Source organism: Scardinius erythrophthalmus (genome assembly GCF_964197995.2).
Source record: "Scardinius erythrophthalmus genome assembly, chromosome: 11".
Classification (NCBI taxonomy): domain Eukaryota; kingdom Metazoa; phylum Chordata; class Actinopteri; order Cypriniformes; family Leuciscidae; genus Scardinius; species Scardinius erythrophthalmus.
The window spans coordinates 7,632,744-7,650,731 of record NC_138231.1 but is presented as its reverse complement, the minus strand read 5'-3'; the positions used below and the strand labels follow the sequence as shown (position 1 = coordinate 7,650,731).

The 17,988-nt window shown below is 38.2% G+C and overlaps 1 protein-coding gene across 2 annotated transcripts in view; it reads left to right on the top strand.

The window, feature by feature from the left end:
- The window catches only part of afdna (afadin, adherens junction formation factor a), a 111,950-nt gene that overhangs the window by 53,891 nt on the left and 40,071 nt on the right, over positions 1-17,988 (top strand). Inside the window, exons 7-16 of one of the 2 annotated variants that reach the window (XM_081379532.1) lie at positions 4,691-4,784; positions 4,999-5,133; positions 5,865-5,906; positions 8,181-8,275; positions 8,377-8,630; positions 12,721-12,790; positions 12,878-12,984; positions 14,445-14,500; positions 15,529-15,734; positions 17,287-17,307. In XM_081379532.1, the coding sequence (XP_081235658.1) occupies positions 4,691-4,784; positions 4,999-5,133; positions 5,865-5,906; positions 8,181-8,275; positions 8,377-8,630; positions 12,721-12,790; positions 12,878-12,984; positions 14,445-14,500; positions 15,529-15,734; positions 17,287-17,307 (1,080 nt within the window). The remainder of the gene's footprint in view (positions 1-4,690; positions 4,785-4,998; positions 5,134-5,864; positions 5,907-8,180; positions 8,276-8,376; positions 8,631-12,720; positions 12,791-12,877; positions 12,985-14,444; positions 14,501-15,528; positions 15,735-17,286; positions 17,308-17,988) is intronic. The other variant, XM_081379533.1, reaches the window with a different exon arrangement.

The following is a 17,988-nucleotide window of genomic DNA, read 5'->3' as shown; positions in this document are numbered from 1 at the left end:
ATATCTTAAATGGTGCAACAAACGTCTTAATTATTAGCCTGGCTAACGTCAGACCCCTTTCTCATTGAGACGTGGTCTGGGAACCACATGTTCATTTTCTCGTATTTGAGGCGTGGTTTACGAGTGCCCAGAGCCGTTTATTGCAGGGTCCCCGCGGATCCTTAAAAAGTCTTAAAACGTCTTAAATAAAATATACGTTTTTTTAAGGTCTTAAAATGTATTAAATTTCACTAATTTTTGAAGAGTGGCATTAAATTTCATCTGGGCGGCATTAAATTTCATCTGGCGGAGTTTCTCCTTTTGTCGGGAGAAACTACCGGTATTTTCCATTTCACCAGCGCACGTCCCTGTCTAAAGACAGTAAAAAGTAGCGTGTGCCTCACACACCATTTAGGGGGCAGTACGTGTTTTCCGTTGGCCTGTCATAGAAACAGACTAAGAAGTGTAGTGGCAGACGCGAGCTAAGATAGGGAAGTGCAAATTTAATGATAACTGGCTCGATGATGAGAAATATAGCGGCTGGTTACAAAAAAACGACGGTATACGAAGTGCGGTGGGCTGCAAAGCCCTTGACGCTCATATGAAAGGGGAGAAGCACAAGCGCGACAGTCAGGCAACAACTGTCCCCATTCAGCTGTTTGCCTACATCGAGATTTTTAATCCAAAGAGTCAAGGATAGTCTATCTACATCAGTCTATGATCTACATACGTGACTTTCACGTTTCCATGGTAATCAGTCACTCGTGCATCACGCCCAAATGCACGCAACTGCGCGGCCACACCGAATAATTTTCATAGAGGTCGCAATGAGTTCAAAAACCTCTTCACTCCTTATTCACGAAAAAGTCAAGCACTACAAGTAAGTTGTCATCTATAATTCATGTGGTATTCGAATTGTGTTGCACAATGCGGATAACTCAGCCTATTTCTCTTGTTGAATAATTAAGTTTTGTTGTAAATTTAAAATATTCACTAACTGTTTTTATTCATAATATCTTTTATTTTCACAGATATATTATCGAAGCCCTTCAAATTAGAATAAACATGGTGATTGTTAATGCTGAATTTGTATTTTCATGCATTAACAGCCACTATCTGCTTGTCCACTGTCTGCTTGTTTGTTGTCTACAAACTAAGTTCTCTTGAAAAAGCCTAACTAGAAAGTTTGAAGTAGTTTTAAAAGGTTTGCAATTGGAAAGTTTTAGTAAGACTCTGCTAGGCTATTAAGGAAATGTAATTTTGTCAAAATAACAACTTTATTTTAAGTAAATGTTATTTTTAAATCAGCTTAATTCAGTGTGATTTTACCATATTATCATGCTTAACACTGATCATTTGAATAATTGTAATGCAATGATCAGATGCAGATATCTAAATCGGAGAATATAACGTTAGGTTTGGGCGGTTGGCCGGTGGATTATTTATTTTTAACAGTGGATTGGAGTGACTCAAAGTGCACCAGATTAATGAATTTATCTTTAAAATGTACAAATTTTTCTTTTTATTAGCTTAGTTAGCTTTATTAACTAGTAAAATACATGATCAGGATTTTACCATAAGTATATAAAGTATAAGTATACTTTTTTTATAGCCTATAAAGTATACGGTAATACTGAACATCTGCATTTCTTTCTTTCTGTTGTATTGCTTTAAAAATAAATAGCATTTTAAGCCAATTAAGGAAAAACCTGTCAACAAGTCTGAAAAAAGAATTGGTAGTTATTCTGTCCACCTCACTTTTGAAATGATGGCTAGGCTACGGCCCTGAGGCTAACATTACAGCCGCGTTGGTGTCTTTGGGGCACCATTTTACATTCTCCCCAACTAATACACTGAAGGCTGAAATGCTGTGGGTTTTGCACACGGTTAGCTGACATCACTCCTATACATCCAACGAAGACATGAGCACTTCAGGGCAATGTTCCCTGAGGAATGTGCAAAAACATTTAGTTGTGGCAGGGACAAAACCTCTTCTCTTACTCTATTTGGACTTGTTCTGTACATAAAAAGGGGACTTCTGTCAAGTGTGAATCAAGGCAGCTTCGTTGTCATGTTTGACGAAAGCATGAATTGGACCACCAAAGGCTATTAAGACTATTTGCACTGTTGCTCAAATACAAATGTGCTTTGTTAACCTGAACACCCTAGAGTGTCATTTTTATATATATTTTTTCCATGGTAATGGTCTTAATTTTTATTCTTGAAGGTCTTAAAAAGGTCTTAAAAGTCATTAAATTTGTTGATCAAAAATGTGCAGATACCCTGTTATTGGGCGCTACGAATGTCTATCAAATGCGCCTGTACGTAGCTCATAGCCAATCGTTTCAATTATACCAGATGACGTATGTAGAGCGGCAGAAATTCGACGAGGAAGAAGACGAAATAAACTTGCGTTCTATACTACTTGGAACACTATCTAAGGCTGCAGCGAAAGGTAACTTCGCGTCTGATGCCATGTTGGATCCATAGATATAAACAAACTGCTTCGGTGTGTCGCATAGACGTCGTCATCATCTTGCTGCTCCCTCCCCGTTCTGTGATTGGTTCCCTTTTTGAGGGGAAAATCTGGTCCATGGTGTCCAGGCTGCCTAGCAGCGTGAATAAAATCGTGCTGCGCGCAAGGCAGCATGGAGAAACCCAGGCTACTTAATTATAATTATTAGAGGGCTAAATCCGAGGATGGGATTATTAAACTTAAAAAGGCTATGATTCACTTAAATAAATGTGAGCGCTGAATGTTTCAAAGTAAAAATATGTTTAGAATTAATAATAAAATAATAAAAATCCCTATTTTAATAAATTAATTAAATTAATAAATTAAAGGAGAACTCGGCAACTCTAGCGAACTCTAGTCACTTCTTCGCTGATTTTCTCTTTTGTTGTCGCGTATTTTCCCCACGAGCTCCCCCTACAGCTGTGGGGGGGGCGTATATTTCACAACACGGTCGTAAAAAACTCACTCGCGGCGGCCTCCTCCCCCTCTCTACCGCTGCTCAATGGCGTTTGTTTTGATCGGAGCAAGGTAACTTTGCGTCTGATGCCATGTTTGTTTTGATCGGAGCAAGCCAACTGTATCGCGTGGAGCTATGTCTACCGAGGTGGGTAATCTGGTAATACATCATACATGCGTGTGTGTTTATGTCGAATTGCCGTAAAGCAATTCGTGTTTCGCGCTCGTTCTCGTTCTCGCTTCTCACGAGACTTCCCATTTCTATCTTGCCGGGACGGTAGTCCCCAAGTTGCAAGGTTGGTTTTCCGCCTGGGAACGCTGGGGGGAGCGGGGAAAGTCACCAATATCACCAGAACAGGTTGTTTAACCATCCAAATGATTTCTAGACAGTTTTATTAAGTTAAAAAAGTTACCAAGTTCTCCTTTAACTATTTATTAATCTTTTTTTTTATAAAATAAAAAATAAAAAATTCCCTAATAAAACAGCTGAGTTAAGCCAAAATATGCAGTTAATGAACATGTAAGGCATATAGAATTGTATTAATGATGGACCTTTTGTTGAAATCTTTGGAACTTTCTTCATAATTCTGTGGTTGCACATACCATGTGAGTCTGAGTTTATTAATCAGATTCAACGTCCCTTCCGTGTCCGTCTCTCTCGGTGGATCCCCTCTTCTTCCAGTGATCAAATCCAGCATATTTCATCAGGCCACCGCATGATTTATTTTCCAGATTAAAGCCATGAGCTGGCATCTGCTTCACCTCTTCAGCTGAGAGTAATTGAATTGTGCAGTTCTGAAATGCCCCGCCTACGCATGTTTAGCACTGTACGCTGCGAGAGATACATACGTGGGGATGAGGAGGAAGTGTAGAGGAGGAGAGCAGGAAGAGCTTGAAGTGGCCGGTCTAATCTCTGCTGTCAACACATGACAAACATCGCTGATACAAAAGTGTCAACCTTGGGCTGTCTGCGCCCTTGGTCACAGCTCTTTTCAGCCGCCATCTCAGCCAATCACATTGAGAGTTTCTGAGAGAAGTCTGCCATCGTGACATCTTACCCCATCACTCTGGCCAATTTTAATTACATACACGGCTTGTCCATAAAGCTGCTGTTAAATCGTGGCAGGGAGTGTGTATCTGTCACTAAAACAGGTGTTTACTGCCTGCCTGGAGTGCAAACTGAAATATTACTGTGCTTTGCCAAATAAGTCAAACTTTATTAGTTCTCTGGGCAACAAAATTGTATTTTTAAACTCTTAGGGCCAGATTTACAAACAGCATGCATCGGTACAAACCCCCTTTTGGTATTAAAAAACCATAGTCCGGATTTACTAAAGAGACACAGTGAAAAATTAGCGCTGACAAGGTTATTTTTGTGGCTGACCTTATTGCATATGCATTTGTAGGAGTTTCAGACGCAAAATGTATGGGAGGAGAGTATTTAAATGAATCATGCAAGGTGATTTACTAAGGTTTGCGCTAGTCATTTTACAGGTATTTGCACCATTATTTACCACCCTAAAAAAGCATGTCTTAAAGCAGATGCTAATTTGGTAGATTGCGTTGGTCATTATGGAAATTATCCGGATGCGTTTGTGTTCTTTAATTTGTGTATCGTCAGTAGATCACGCGCAGAACTTTCCACTCCCCTCTGTGCTTTTATGGGATTGCGCTCTCATGCTAATTTGCCCCGTTTAGTAAATTTGGCCCTTAAAATGTGTGCATGTTCACTTTGTGCAGGTGATTCATGTAAATGATAAACAAGTGAAGGAGACCATCCTAGATGACACCGATTGCCCTCTGCAGATCCTCAGAGACTGGACCAGTGATAAAGGTCAGCAAAACATACCATTTCTTATTCTGCTGTCATTTTCTGACACATTTTGGAATGTAGACGCACTTTATGCCAGTTATGCATTCTTGCATGCTTAAACTGCTAAAATTGCATTTAAAGGAGTTAGATGATAAAAAGGCTCTCATTTACACCAGCTTATACCGCCCCCTGTTGACTGTAATGTGCTATTACATCAAAATTGTCCATTTTACAGAGGCCTTAGTATTCCAGCTGAAAAAGCGTCCTCCAGACTACGCTCCAAGGAAAGGACGTAAGCCTGACACCAGGATGGGGCAGCAGGGATCCATTCCTCCTGAGAAGCTGCCCTACCTGGTTGAACTAAGCCCAGGTGACATACACACAAACTTACACAATGACATCACATCCACTTACAAGGAAAATTAGGGCAGAAACAGAGGCTTTTATATCATAGAATGGTAGCAGAGCTGTTCGTAGATCAGTCATGCTGATTTAAGCCTGCGCTAGAGTTTCAGTTGCACTGATGTGACAGATATAAAGAGTGGCCCACCAATTGCCCACTGACATTCACGCATAAGTAGAGCTGTGGCCAACAATTGAGTTCAGTCTCTGGACCGCTGTATATTCAGCTAGCGAGAACCCTTAAAATACACCTTAGTTTCAGTTGAGTTGATGGTTTTTTAGAGTTGGAAATTCGCATCATCTAGACCTAAACCTCACTAACGCTGTCTCTCAGTCTAACTGCTGCTTGCATACTGTTCCCCGCTGCTATGGCCCACAACTAACCCTCTCACTGAGTTTATAACCAATGCTTTTTAACTGCAAAGAGTTGAGCAGAAACTCTCCTGATGTTTAATGACACCGTCTCTACGCTGGAAGCGACTGATTGATCGGAAATTGGAAATTGATTGACATATTTACTCATCTCTTGAGTTTGTGTCAGCAGACAAACTGACCACTTGCTTATGGCGCTTTCTCTCTTTCTTGCTGCGTTTGGTACTCCTTGGCTTTTCCTCTCTCTGTCTCTCTCTTTGGCGCATTGTTGGCGTGTGTCCCGCCGTTCTGTCTGCTCCTGGCTCCTGTGCATGTGTCCCATCCTAGGGCGAGGGAGTCACTATGCCTACTACTACCGCCATCATGAAGGTAACACAAACCTGCCTGCACCTCCACCCCACCCCTAGCTCCACCTCTCTCTCTCTCTCTCTCACACACACACACTCTGAAAGAGAAATGTGTGCAGTTATATGGTCTGATTGTTGGCACTAGAGAAGATGGATGTGGTATTTTCTGGTAAAGCATTTAGTTTTACAAGCACATTGTTCCTTGTATTGGTAGAAAGTTCCCAGCTTTGCTCTTACATAATTGCTAAGGATATGTCAACATTAATGTGGATACAGTTTAAAACGGCATTTTCGTTTCAAAACTCTCTCCGTCCACACTAGCATTTTCAAGCGTTTTCCCAACCACACCTAGTGCGCATGCGTAAAACCTCATAAAAGCTCACTGAGATGATACAGATGGAGCAGACATGATAAAGTTCTCATGCTGTTCTTCTGGCAGGATGGTTTTATTTAGCTAAATATCTCACCATTCACTGATGCATCCAGTTCGCACTCAGTCACCATTATATGTTTGGTCTAAAACGCAACTGATCTCATGTTTTGCCACAGGACAGCAATTGTGAGTACATTTTCTGGCATCTTTGCACAACATATCTTTAGCAACAGTGTGAAAGTGAATAGAACATAACAGGCACAATAGCAGTATAAACATACATACTTATCGGTTCAATGTACATCACATGACTAAAAATGCGTCATCGGTTTCAAATACCTCTGTTTTCACAGTCACAGTCCGTTTTAACGAATGTATTCACTTGCATAAGCATTTTCAAAAAGCTCAGTTTTCGCAGGACAAAAACGCTGTATCAGTGTGGATGGAAGGCCAAAACGGAGAGAAAAAGATGCGTTTTCAAACTTTACAAACTTCACAAGGCCTAAATATCTATTTTTACCATGTATTCGTGGTTAGAGATCCTTACCTAAAAGCCAACATGACCCGGTTAAATTTTTGTTTATGCAAGTTCCTGGTTTTATTGTGCACGATTTATCTGTGCATGTTATAAAGAAAAAAAAAACCTGTCTTTTTTAATTTTTCAACAAAATGTCGCTCTAAAATTCTCGCAAAGACTTTTCACCTTACATCACCTACACTATTATACACATAATTGTACGTCACCTACATTATTATACACTGTGTCGGGCTATTGGCTATTAAAAAAAAAAACACAAAACATACAAAACACATGATGTTTGTAAATCTTATTTCCTTCTTTTACTGTTTGTGCTTTGCATTTTGCTTATAACTCCTAATTGCCAATCATCTCACTAATCTATGATTTAAAATATAACCATAACCACCCCATCATCATTTATAACACTGGATTTCCTGTAAAAGTACTTTGTTTCTTAGCAAAAATCAAAAAATCGTGATCAAGTTCCAATTTCAGGTAAATAAAAAAGTACTTGTTTTTGCATAGTATTCATAAATGTATTTGACAATTATTAGTAAGGATGTGTCATGAGGGTTGACCAGTCAATCAAGAAACAACTAGTTGATGAGTAAGGTCAGCATTTACAGTATATACAGTACCATTCAAAAGTTTGGTGTCTAAGTTTTTTTCCATGTCTTTAGAAGTCTCTTCTGCTCACCAAGGCTACATTTATTTGATCAAAAATACAGTAAAAACAATAGTATTGTGAAATATTTTTACATTAACTGGTTTCTATTTTAATATACTTTAAAATGTAATTTATTGTTTTAATGCAAAGCTGAATTTTCAATCATGATCCTAATGTCACATGATCCTTCAGAAATCATTCAATGTAATCATTGATCATTCAAATCAATGTGCTGATTTGTTGCTCAAACATTTCCTACTACTATTAATGTTGAAAACAGTTGTCCGGCTTAATATTTTTGTGGAAACTGACACATTAGACATAGACAGAATAGACAAAGTTTTTTTGTAACAGTAAATACATTTATAATTTACAGTCACTTTTTATCCATTTAATGTGTTCTTGCTGAATAAAAGTATTAATTTGCTTTAAAAAATCTTAGTGTCCTCAAACTTTTGTGCAGTAGTGTATTTTTAGAGGCAGTGCTTTAATTAGCATACTGTACAACCCCGGAACACCCTCTCGGGGGAGTTGCGTCTTTACATTTAGGGGTGAAAACAGCCTAATTATACAGTAGACGAATTTGGAAACATGTAGTTTTGCATATCTTTTACATGGCCTTAGGCACAGAAGTGACTAATGGGTTGTGCCAACGTGCACATGCTTGTGTTTTCAATTGAGTAAAATGCAGAAAACACAAATGTGTGTGTCTCACTGCTCTGTGGCTGCTCTTTAGATGGGTCAGACTCCAGGGATAAACCCAAACTCTACCGACTACAGCACAGCGTCACTGAAGTCGGATCTGATCGGAGTGAAGAGGGAAACATCCAGGTAAGGAAAACGCTTGGCAACTTTGGAGCTGCAGCGTAGTACAATGAAACGGGGAGAAATGTTTAAAGACCTAAAACTTCCCTGATTTTCCCACACTGCAGCTGGCTGGGCCTGGGATTCTGCCTCACCACTGTGACCTGATGCATGCAGACGGCTTGGTGACCGTGACCCCTGTCAGTTTGGACGCTGAGACGTTTGTAGATGGACAGCGGATCTCGGACACTACGGTTCTGCGCAGCGGTGACACTGTCCAGTTCGGGGCCACTCACGTTTTCAAATTCGTAGACCCCAGCTACGACCACAGCATGTCCAAGAGAGACCCAGGGCTCATGATGAAGGGAAGACACAAATCAGGGTGAGCCATTTTCATTTTAAGAGCGTAGAGCTTATATTTATGTATGTAGTGCTTTTCAGAATACACATCATTTCAAAGCAGCTTTACAAAAAAAAAACATGATGTTCATGTTTATATCTTAATATCTTCATGACTTAATTACATTTAGCAGATAGAGCTAACTGATGATATAGTTCAGATTTTGTCTTTGAGATATGCTATATATATATATATATATATATATATATATATATATATATATATATATATATATATATATATATATATATATATATATATATATATATATATATATATATATATATATATATATGTGTGTGTGTGTGAGAGAGAATGAGTGAGAGAGTATGCTTTATGCATGCAGTATGTATGTACTATATATCCAACTCTTAATATATTACTTGGCATTAATATAGTTTAAATGGTTTGACGATAGACGACGGAACTTTTCTTGACCAGCTGTGGCTGTATTGCACAATGAACCATCTGTTGTTCTGTGTAACATTAGACACAGCGCTGGGGAAGCTTCTTTTGTTGCTTGCCTAGCTACTTATTTAAAGTAGTTAAACTTACAGACCAGCTATTCGTTAAAAAATAAAAGAGCCACAAAATAGAGTTAGGAAAAACAGGGAATGTTTTTATTTATATAATGATAACACCTATACATTATGACTGTTTTTGTTAAAGTTGACTTCAAAATGTTACAGACGTGTACTAGTATGTCACTGTTCTTCATGAGATGGTTTGCACTTGTGGAGCCATTAGATGGCAGTATTTAGATGGTTAAGTGTCTTACTTACACATTCTCGTTTGTTTGTTCTCTGTTTATGATGTTTATATCTGTGTCTGCCGTCACTCTGAATGACCAGTGCGCATTGTGTTATGGGATGCTCTGATGCCATGGCAACAGGAGTTTCATGGGTTTCATGGTGTCTTCTGCAGTGACTGGCCTCTCAGATTTCTAGTCTTAAATGCAGCCTTTACTGTGAGAAATGTTGGAAAAGAGGCTGGAGGAGTGACAGGGAGAGGGTGAGCAGAAGGTTATGTCGGCCACAGGCGGAGAGAGACTCTAATCTGATCAGCGTGGGTTGGAGAGGGGTGTGTCCCAGTGTCATTTCAGAGAGAAACGCTGGCGAAGTGTGTTTGAGACAGGGCGGAGAGTAGTGACGCTCATACACACACACACACACACACACTTCACTGTAAAACATATCAGACAGGGAAAAGAGGAGTCGAGAGCTGTCCTGGTGAGTACACCCATGCTTTACACGAGTTGTACACTTGAGTGATCAGGTGACCATGAAGATTTGTTGTATTGTTTTACTCTCAAACTTTGATTTAATTATAAGCAGCCTTTATTTTGATTTATTTTTTTACAGTTTTGGTATTTTCTAATGACAAATGCTAATTAAAATATTAGTGTTCTTTTAACTCTTAAACTCAAAAGTTTCTTTTGAAACTAACTTTAGTGGTTAGTTGACACACACACACACACACACACACACACACACACACACACACACACACACACACACACACACACACACACACACACACACACATATATATACACTTGTATATTAGTTAAATAAAACCTACTCTATCAAAAGTGATGTCCCGAGGGGATATTTGTTTTTAATGATCCTACAAGTTAAACCATCAAAATATGAGGAACATATTTTATTATTATTATTTTTAAATATTTTAGATATGAGGAAAGAACAAAACATTTTTATATGACAAAATTATTTGGCAAAAAAGGCAAGCTACAGGTTTTATTTTTTACTATGCAAAAAATGCATAGAAAAACAAAAATCTCACAAGACAAAAGCATACATATTTAGTTATATTCAAAAGTTATACCATTTAAAAGTTTGGGGATTTTTTTGTAATTTGTAAAATTACTTCAAGGCTTTTAATACCCGTATATAATTATTAGTCCTGTCAAATCGATTAATCACATTTAACATAAGTTTTTGTTTACATAATATATATATATATGTGTGTGTGTATATATATATATGTATATATATATATATATATATTATTTTATAACTGTCTGTGTATATACTGCACAGATACCTATAAATGTGTATACGTATATATACAGACACGCACACACAAACACACACATATGTAATATATATATAAAAAAAATATATATATATATATATACACACACGCATATATTATATATATATAACTCATGTTAGATGTGATTAACCGCGATTAATCGATTTGACAGCACTAATAATTATATATGAATTTTTGTGAATTCAAATGTAGCCTCAAGAAATGCATAAAACATTATATATTAATTGCATAACACACCAATTTTCCCAGCCCACCTCATTAGTAATAGTTTTATTATTAGATTATGACTGTCTGTTAGAACATGTGAGCTATGCCCCGTGTTGTAATTCCTGTTTCTTATGTTGACTTTTTTGAGTCAACTGAGTTTTTTTCCCCACAACTCTGCAAATAATTTAGTGTTTTGAGCTGTTTGTGTGAGCATGTAGATTCCATGCAAGTATGTGAATGCGCTGTAATTAAATCTGCGGTCATTTCAGGTCATTCGTTCGTAATGTCTAGGTTCAATTAGGTTCATTTCCTGCATTGATTTGATGTGAAAACATGTCATCTCTTTGCAAACGTGTTTGTGGCAGTAAGCAGAAATCTCTAATCTGATTTACTGGATTACAGCGGTGCTCATTCCAGGACAGGGAAGCTTGCTGATGGGAAGGATCAGACATGGGCTCAGTCCTTGTAGTATCTGATTTTTCTGATTATGTGCTGTACACATATGTACAAAAATGTACTTATACTGCAGGTTAATGCAAATAAATTTTAGGGGATGGTGAGAATTTTTTCCAAATGTTTTTGATGGAAGTCTCCTATGCTCACCAGTTCTGTATTTAATTGACCAAAAATACAGTAAAAACAGTATTGTCAAGTTTTGTTAGAGTTTAAAATAAACATTTAAATAACAATTTAAGATATTTGTAAACATTTTAAAATGTCATTTATTCCTATGACGCAAAGCTGAATTTTCAACATCATTCCTCCAGTCATGATCCTTCAGAAATCATTATAATATGCTTAGCAATGTTGAAAACAGTTGTGGGAAATGTCATTTTTCAAAAGAAGAGCATTTATTTGAAAAATAAATCTTTTGTGACATTATACATTTCTTTACTGTCACTTTTGATCAATTTAATGCATCCTTGCTGATTAAAAGTAGTTAGTTTCTGTGTATTGTAAACAGCATTGCACATTGCAACTTTAGGTTGTCTTTGGACATTTTTGCGTTACTATTAATACAGCAGTAGATCAATTTCTGATCAAAATCAGAGATTTGAATGAGAACCATTTTAAAATATTACTTGTACTGTTTGGAGTTACATAATGTGAAGCTGTTTTCGCACTGATGCCAGGCTTAATATATTATCAGAATAATCATATCTTTTGGTTTGCATCCATCAAGTTCCACAAAAATACTGTACCTTTAATTTGTGAAATATTTAATTCTCTGGATTATCAAAAATGGACATCACCCCATGGTTATTTAATATATAAAGCAGCTTTTTGAAGTGCCCACACCCAAGCTGCAGTATAGATGATACCTGGATATACTATGTCTGAATCTGAAAGCTGAGAGCTGGATACAGCTGTTTGACAGCTGTTGAACACGGTAGCAGTTTGTTGCCTTGTAATCTTGTTTTTTCTGTACTTTTCGTTTGTATAATTTTCGTTCAAACACTGTGTGGGTGTATCGTTAGTCTGTGGGATTCCTGCTCATTCATTTAGCCTGGTAAAAATGTTGGCGTGTTATTGATTGTCTTCAGAGCTCACACACACACACACACATACGCACACACTCTCATGTATCCGGGTGTTCGTGAGGCTGTGGGCCACTGCTGTTGTTTGACTTTCCATTCAGCTCAGGTTTAATGTAATTGTGTGTTTTAGAGCGTGTGCAGGTCTGTTTGTTTGGCCACGGGCAGTGTTTACTTTCATGACATCTGCTGAAATGATTGCTTTTTCCTTTTAACACCCCCCTTCTTTTTGTGTCTGTCTTTCTCTATCCCAGAAGTGTCGCAGAGACGACCTTTGACCTTCACGGGGACATTCATAGTGGCTCTGCTCTCCCTACAAGCAAGGTGTCACATCTGCCTGCTTCATTTTGATCTCTGCATGTATTTGTGTGTGGTGTGATGCATCTCTTATGGGATGTTTGGTTGTTTCAGAGCTCAGGGAAGCTGGAGATGGAACGTCCAGGAAACAACAGTGAAAGAGGCCTGGTGAAGCCCATGATCAGAGGAGAACAGCAGGACTTTAACAAACTTGACGGAAGGTAAGGACTTGGCCGCAAAATAATCTGAAAACTATAAAGGTCTCACAAAAAATAAATTCTTATCATCTAATTTAAATTTAAGTTGCAATGCATTATTTTCACGATGATACAGATGTCGCGCACGTTATGTCAGTGAGTGGTCTGTGTGAAACAAAGCGAAAGCGAACATTTCCCACCTGCTGTCTCACATAAGTTCAAAGGACAGGGCAATGCAATTAAGAAACATGGATGAATGACCAAAATAAAAAGTATGATATGCTTGATGGTACTAAAAAGAGTATTTGTTTTGCTGTGGGTTGCTTATAAGATTTTGGTCATGTCACCCAAAGTGGTCATGTTATGAAAGCTTGATAGTACGCCACTAGCCTAGCTTAGCTAGTTATCTAATAGCCTAACAATTTAGTTATTAATATTATTATTTCAGATTTGTGAAGACTGGGTAAGGCTGTGCACCACACTCAATAATCCCCCTTTTCCAAGTTTGAGCAAAAAATTGTCCATAGGTTGTTTTAAAAGTTAAAATGGATCAGAATTTGGTAACAGACCAAAATAAATAAGATTTGTTTTTGTATTTAAAAAAATTTAAAAATTTTTTAATTACTACCACGTCCTTATGATCACTTACACGCAAGTATTTTTTTCTGAAATATTTAGATGAAAATAATATCATCTTGTTGTGTAAGCCCATTATGTTCCATAAGAGAGCGGTGTTCCATCATTTTATAAATAACTATGAATTATACAAAATAAGTCCAGGGACATTTATTCAGAAATTAATATTTATAATAACCATTATTATTTTATTAATAGTAAAATTAATAAAATTAGAATATTGTTTTATTAATGCACATTATTTTGTTATTATAATTAATTGAATATATGTTGCTAGCCTTTTTTATGCATAATTCATTATTATTCTGATGTTAAATTATGCAAAATCAGACCATTGGCATTTTTTGGGGGTGATTTTGATGTGATGTTGCTTTAAATGCATTCAGAATCCTGCTGATTTTCCTCTGCAGTTGGTCAGAAAATATGATAAAATCATATTTAGTGTATGACACAGAAAACAGTGCCATGTCAGTTGCGTTCTCTGTTCAGTAACAGCAAGTTTTGTGCATGTCAGCTATCAGTCAGTGAGGGTCTCTATGGAGTCGGTGCCGGGTACAGGTCTCTATATGTAACCTAACCCTGTCTCTCTGTCTGAACCTGAGACACCTGAGCCCGTCGCTCACCTGGCTTCAGTCTCATCATCAATAATCCAGTGGAGATGAGAACACGCATTCTCACACACACACACACACACACACACACACACGCACAGCACAGTTTGACATCTGTGACAGGATGTTGTACGGCAGGACAGGAGCGGGGTCTCTGGAGCGGTGGGCGTCTGTAGACAGTGGTGTCAATCTGTCCTATCTTAACTGGTTCATTGAGCAACAGTTCTTTCCCTGCAGGTCCCAGGACGGCCCAGAGCTCACACTGCCGGCCAGCATTGAGTTCAGGGAAAACTGTGAGTACCACATCCATCTACAAAGCAAACCGATTGATTTGTGCTGTTTTCCTTTCTGTTTGTGCCTTCTGACCTTAACTGGGTCATAGATTGTGTGTTTTGTCTGGTGTGTGGTGGCTTTTTGTTTCTGTACATGTTTTGCCATTAGCTTTTCCTGGGTGTTGCAGACACCGTATAGCTGTGCTTTCATTGGCTGTGCTGATTACAGTGCAAATCAGAAAGCTAATTATAGAAATCATTTATGGTTAGCTGCATCATAGATCAATGGATGGAAAGTATTGATGACTGCTAAAAAAAACGTTCTATCAGTATTCAGTCAGTTCAAGATCATTTATATTTTAATATATACATTTTTCTGTGGAAAAATCATTCTGTCCATAAAAAATAATAATCAATAACTACTAGGTGGCAGGAGTAAGTGCTATGCTAGGAGACAGAGATGTTCTTCTACTATGCACAAAATAAAATGTAAAAAAATAATAATAGTAAAAGTAAATAATCACCCACTATGTTTTTTTTGCATTCATATTCCAATTTGCATATTTATTTAGTTGAAAGCATCTCAAAATAAGATCACAAAGACCTGAGTTTAAAACGTTATATGTATTATGTTATATGTGTTGTGAGTTGTGTGTTGTTTCATGTTATGTTATATGTTAAATGTAATGTGTTATTATTTGTTATACGTATGTTATGTGTTATCATAAGCTATGTTATGGGCTAACTAAAAGCATTATCCTTATAACATATTTTGCAAGCAGCATACACTTTGCAAAATGAAATGTATCATAAAATATTACAGTTGATTTTTCCACATGCTTTTCACTGCAAGTTCTAATATAGCGTAATCAGTAACATGGCATTTACGGCTCAGGTGACTGGCTAAAAAATAAATAATAATCACCACGCACCAGTCATGCAACTGCCATTTAAATGATTGGGCACGCTAAAATCTAGCTCTTTCCTTCTTGATCCATCCCAATTAATACTCTTTTTGTTTCCTTTATACCATCATTACCCCCCCATAGCCGAAGATGCCTTCTTGTCCGCCATCATTAACTACACCAACAGCTCAACGGTGCACTTCAAGCTGTCTCCCACTTACGTGCTGTACATGACCTGCCGTTACGTCATGTCCAGCCAATACCGGCCCGACATCAGCCCGTCCGAGCGCACTCACAAGGTCATAGCCATTGTCAACAAGATGGTGAGCATGATGGAAGGAGTTATCCAGGTGGGTGTCTGCAATTTTTACTAGAATTATCTTCTGAAACCTTATTTTTTACAATGTGTGTGTGTGTGTGTGTGTGTGTGTGTGTGTGTGTGTGTGTGTGTGTGTGTGTGTTTATATCTCTGTGCCTTGTTTTACCTGATTCATGAGCCACATTTACAGCAGCGAGAAACATATCTTATTATTCTCAATGTTGAAAACCGTTGTGCTGCTTAATATTTTTGTGGAAACAGATACATTTTTTCAGGATTCTTTGATAAATAGAAAGTTAATAGAACAGCATCTGATTATTATTATTTTTTTTTTTTTACTTTTACTGTCACACTTGATCCATTTAATGCATCCTTGCTAAATAAAAATATCGAATTAATTACAAAGAAAATCTCACAGGCTCAAAACTTTTGAACAGTGGTGTATCTATCAGCAGTGCATAATACATCATATCATGGACTAGGCTGAATGAGCCAATTCTACAGAACAGTGAAATCATTCACAGTAACATCAAGAAGTCGTTGTTGCTCATTTGCATAAAGTTAAACTTTTCTCGGCTGCACAACGTTCACTTTCATCATTTAGTCACCACAAATGACTGTGAATGCCTCTTTACTGTTCAGAAATGGGGTCCACATGCTCTCTGTTTATGTTCTTTTTCTGGTCAGCGCCTGCAGTTTTTTGAGTGGCCCACCCAGGTGTTCAAACTATATATCTCATAGGCTTACTGCAATATTCCATTCCCTTACTCCTTATAACCAGACCTTATTTGGGGTTCAGCATCTAAAATGAGAGACAGACTGTCATTTATATGAACGGATTCAGTCTGTCTCTTTAAAAACCAACATTAGTGTCATAATTCATTTAAAGGTTTATTCTTTTTCTGTATTTTCAGGAAATCCAAAATCTTAAAATCCTCACATTTTCAACCTTAGAAGATGAGAAACACGATGTCAGAAAAAGAGAATGAGTAATTTTTTTAAGACCTGGTCTTAATGCTGTGCTCCGTTTTTAAAATAGAAAGACGTTAGGATGTTCCTAATTTGAATGTTTTTATTTGTAGTAACTTTTCTAGGCACGATATATCCAAATATCACAAACGGCTTGTGTATATATTAGTACAGTAGTGTGAATGACCTCATGCAGCTTTTTTAAAAACACTTTCCCCTGTATCTACATAAACATTTCTGCAACCTTCCTGAGATCTTTTATCTATGCCGTCCAGCTAGTGTTATCCTTGGCATCAACTCAAGTCAAGCCGTTGCACGGGCAGGCGTCCTTACAGTGCAACAGTAATTATAAAAGCGAGCAAAATTGCTCTAGGTAATTGGTTCCTAGCGCTGTGACGGATCCCACCACATAGAGTCAAGCCTTGCGTGGCAGAACGTCCCGTATGGCAATGGGTGATGATGATGTGACCTGTTCTGTGTGAACGCGTGTATGTCTATGTGTTTACATGCCTGTGAATTCTGTCCATGCCATGGCTGTTGTTGACAGTCTCTCTCTCTGTCCTGTCGGATGTCTGTCTCCCCCTCCTCCCCCCCAACACCTACTATCTCTACAGGAGATTGCTGAAGGTGATCAGGTAGGAGTTTGCACTGCTAGGGAGGCGTCTCATTCTTCCTCTCTCTCTGTCTCTCTGTTCTATTTGGCAGCTTCGCTCCGTCTTCCATGCCTCTTTTATCCCCCCATAACAGAAAGCAAACAACCCAAGCCGACTAAGTAATCCCTCCTCCTACAGCTGGACGCAATCGTTTATAACCCCTCATTATGACTCAACCTGGACCATGTGATACTAAAAAACAAACTCTGAACATTTTAATTGCGGCATCTTCCATTTTTGACCTCTGCTTACTGCACTTCAGTGTGGATGAGAGACTACCCCATGTTCTTTTGCTTTGTTTGAAAACTTTTAATTTCCTTTTCATTTGACTTCATGTCTGTGGTTAACGTCATTGTTCTTATGGATGCGTCCTGTGGCCAGTATGACATAGGGTCATGGTGGGGCGGGAGGGGTGTTTCTGTCGTCGTCATTATGTGGGATAGACGTGTGCGGGTATACGCAGGGGTCCGGTTGGATCCGGGCCGTGTGTATCCCCTCTCTGTGTTGCAGGGATGTGGGATCCATAACAACCAGTCATCGCCGCTTCCCATTCAGTCCTGCCTAGCTTGAGCTAACTCTAACACATGAATGATTTCTACTCTGTCTGGACGCGGTGACTGGTTGTTGGAGGCCGGGAGGGTTGGACAGAGGCACATGTCTATC